The following is a 2,053-nucleotide window of genomic DNA, read 5'->3' as shown; positions in this document are numbered from 1 at the left end:
CATTTGTGTGGGCGTGCGGACAGGGCGGTCCCAAGAGCAAATCTGCACCGGAGTGCGCGTCTGTAGCGTCCCGGGGACGCGCTGAGGCGTGAGATTCCGCTTCGAGGTGTTGGGTTGAACCCTAAGCCCCATGTGGTGCAGCCCCCGGGGCTGCAGTCCTGGGCAGCAGCTGGGGAGGGCATCGGGCCGGCTGCCGTCCCTCTCTCCCTGTGCGTTCTGTTCGCCGCAGGCGGCCTCTGCAAAACACCCACGCCCCCCGCCCGTGGCCACCCTCTCTGCTGCCGCTGCCACCTCTTGCTGCCGCAGCAGGGCGCCGCGCCCTGTCGTGCACCGCCCCTCGCGCCTGGAGGTGGAGACCTCCATCCGGCGGCGCAACGAGGAGGGGCCGCTCAAGGGGCGGCTGGTGTGCTTTGACGTCAGCGGCGGCAGGGAGGCGGTGGGTTTCGGGGGCTGTGGGGCATTGGAACTGGGGCAGCGAGCGTCATGCTCAGGCTGTCACAGGCTGGGGAGCGACGTCGGGTCGTGGCTGATCTGTGTTCCAATCGTGGCGCCCACGGACGCAGTGCTGCGTGTATTGGGTTGATACATCGCCAGGCCTCGGGTCCCACAGCATGCACTGCCCAAGGGCCCTCTGACCGCCCACCATGATGTCACCCTGATTGCGTAACGACCGCACCATCGCAGCTGCCCATCCCGGTTTGGAACGAGGTGGATGACCCGCCCGAGGTTTCAGCAGACCAGGAGCAGCAGCAGGAGCAGCAGCAGCAGCAGCAGCAGCAGCAGCAGCAGCAGCAGGAACAGCAGCACCAGGAGCAGCAGCCGGAGCAGCAGCCTGAGCAGGGGCAGCAGCACCAGCAGGGTCACGAGCAGAGGGTTCAAGAGCAGCAGGGACAGGAGCAGCCACAGGAGCCGGAGCAGCAGCGGCCACAGGAGCAGGAGCGGGAGCAGCAGCAGCCGCCGGCGGACGGGCGGGCTGAGGAGGAGGGCCAGCAGCCGGGGGCCCCGGCGGCAAACGTGACGGTCGCGCCACGCAAGGAACTGGAAGAGGGGTCACCCGCGGAGCTGGGGGCTGCGGGGCGGAGTAAGGATGGAGGGGAGGGCCAGAGGGTTGGGCAGCACCAGGCAGGGGCGGCTGCAATCGAGCAGCAGCAGCAGCAGCCGGAGCAGCAGCAGCAGCAGCAGGCATCGGTGGCGCCGCGGCCAAAGTGGCCGTGCAGCGGGGCGGAGGCGATGCGCGCCATGGGCATCCCCGATTTTGTGAGCGCTTGCGTTGATGGCGTTTGTCGGGCCGCTTTGTCTGCAAACCGCTGATCGGCTGAAAATTGATGGGGCTCCCAGGCCACAGAGGGGCCAGTCAATCCAGTCGACGGGGGGCCCAGTCAATCCAGTCAACGCAGGGTCCTCTGCAGCGCGGGCATCGAGGGCGGGGAATCACCTCTGGGGTTGCACAACCCAAAACTTTGGCGCTCACCAAGCTCCAAGGAACCTCTCATCTCCTGACCCTCTCATGCCTTCCCTGCGTCTGCGCCTGCGCCTGCTGCCCGCCAACTGTTGCACTGTCATCCACAACATCGAAAGGCCTACATTAAAGACTACCAGTGAGTGCTGACATCATCCGGGGCTGACATCAGCGAGCAAGTACAGATTTGCATGCCTGCACGTTCTCGGTCGCCTGCGCGCGTCGCGCAGCCGCCTGCTTTCCCCTGCACCCCTCTCGCACGAACCATGTTGCGAGCTCAACACTGGGTCCAACTGGTCTCCACCAGCTGCCCCTGTTGACCGGTTTGACAGCTTTGACCGCGTCATTTTGACTGCTAGGTACGGCCGCGAGGACGTGCAGCTGGCGGCGGAGGCGGGGGAGCTGGACTTCAAGACCAAGTGCAGGATCACGTGCGGGGTGCAGGTGGGCCACGGACTGCTTGCGCACATTCCCGCATATGGCGCCAGAGCTCCCCCCTGATCAGCAATAGGACCCGTGTCTCTTCCCCAGCATGCAGCCTCCGCCCCGCCGCCCGCACACGGGCCGCACGTCCCGCTGACGCGCGCGCCGCCC

The 2,053-nt window shown here is 66.7% G+C and overlaps 1 protein-coding gene across 1 annotated transcript; it reads left to right on the top strand.

Moving 5' to 3' along the window:
* Window positions 1-130: 130 nt before the first annotated feature.
* On the top strand, window positions 131-1,311 carry MNEG_16681 (hypothetical protein; the record flags this gene model as incomplete). Its single annotated transcript, XM_014034849.1, has 3 exons — window positions 131-135; window positions 307-436; window positions 685-1,311. The coding sequence occupies 3 exons, from the start codon at window positions 131-133 to the stop codon at window positions 1,309-1,311; spliced, it is 762 nt and encodes a 253-aa protein (XP_013890303.1).
* Window positions 1,312-2,053: the final 742 nt, after the last annotated feature.

This window comes from Monoraphidium neglectum (assembly GCF_000611645.1).
Source record: "Monoraphidium neglectum strain SAG 48.87 unplaced genomic scaffold scaffold06665, whole genome shotgun sequence".
NCBI lineage: Eukaryota > Viridiplantae > Chlorophyta > Chlorophyceae > Sphaeropleales > Selenastraceae > Monoraphidium > Monoraphidium neglectum.
This window is presented reverse-complemented; position numbering and strand designations above follow the sequence as displayed.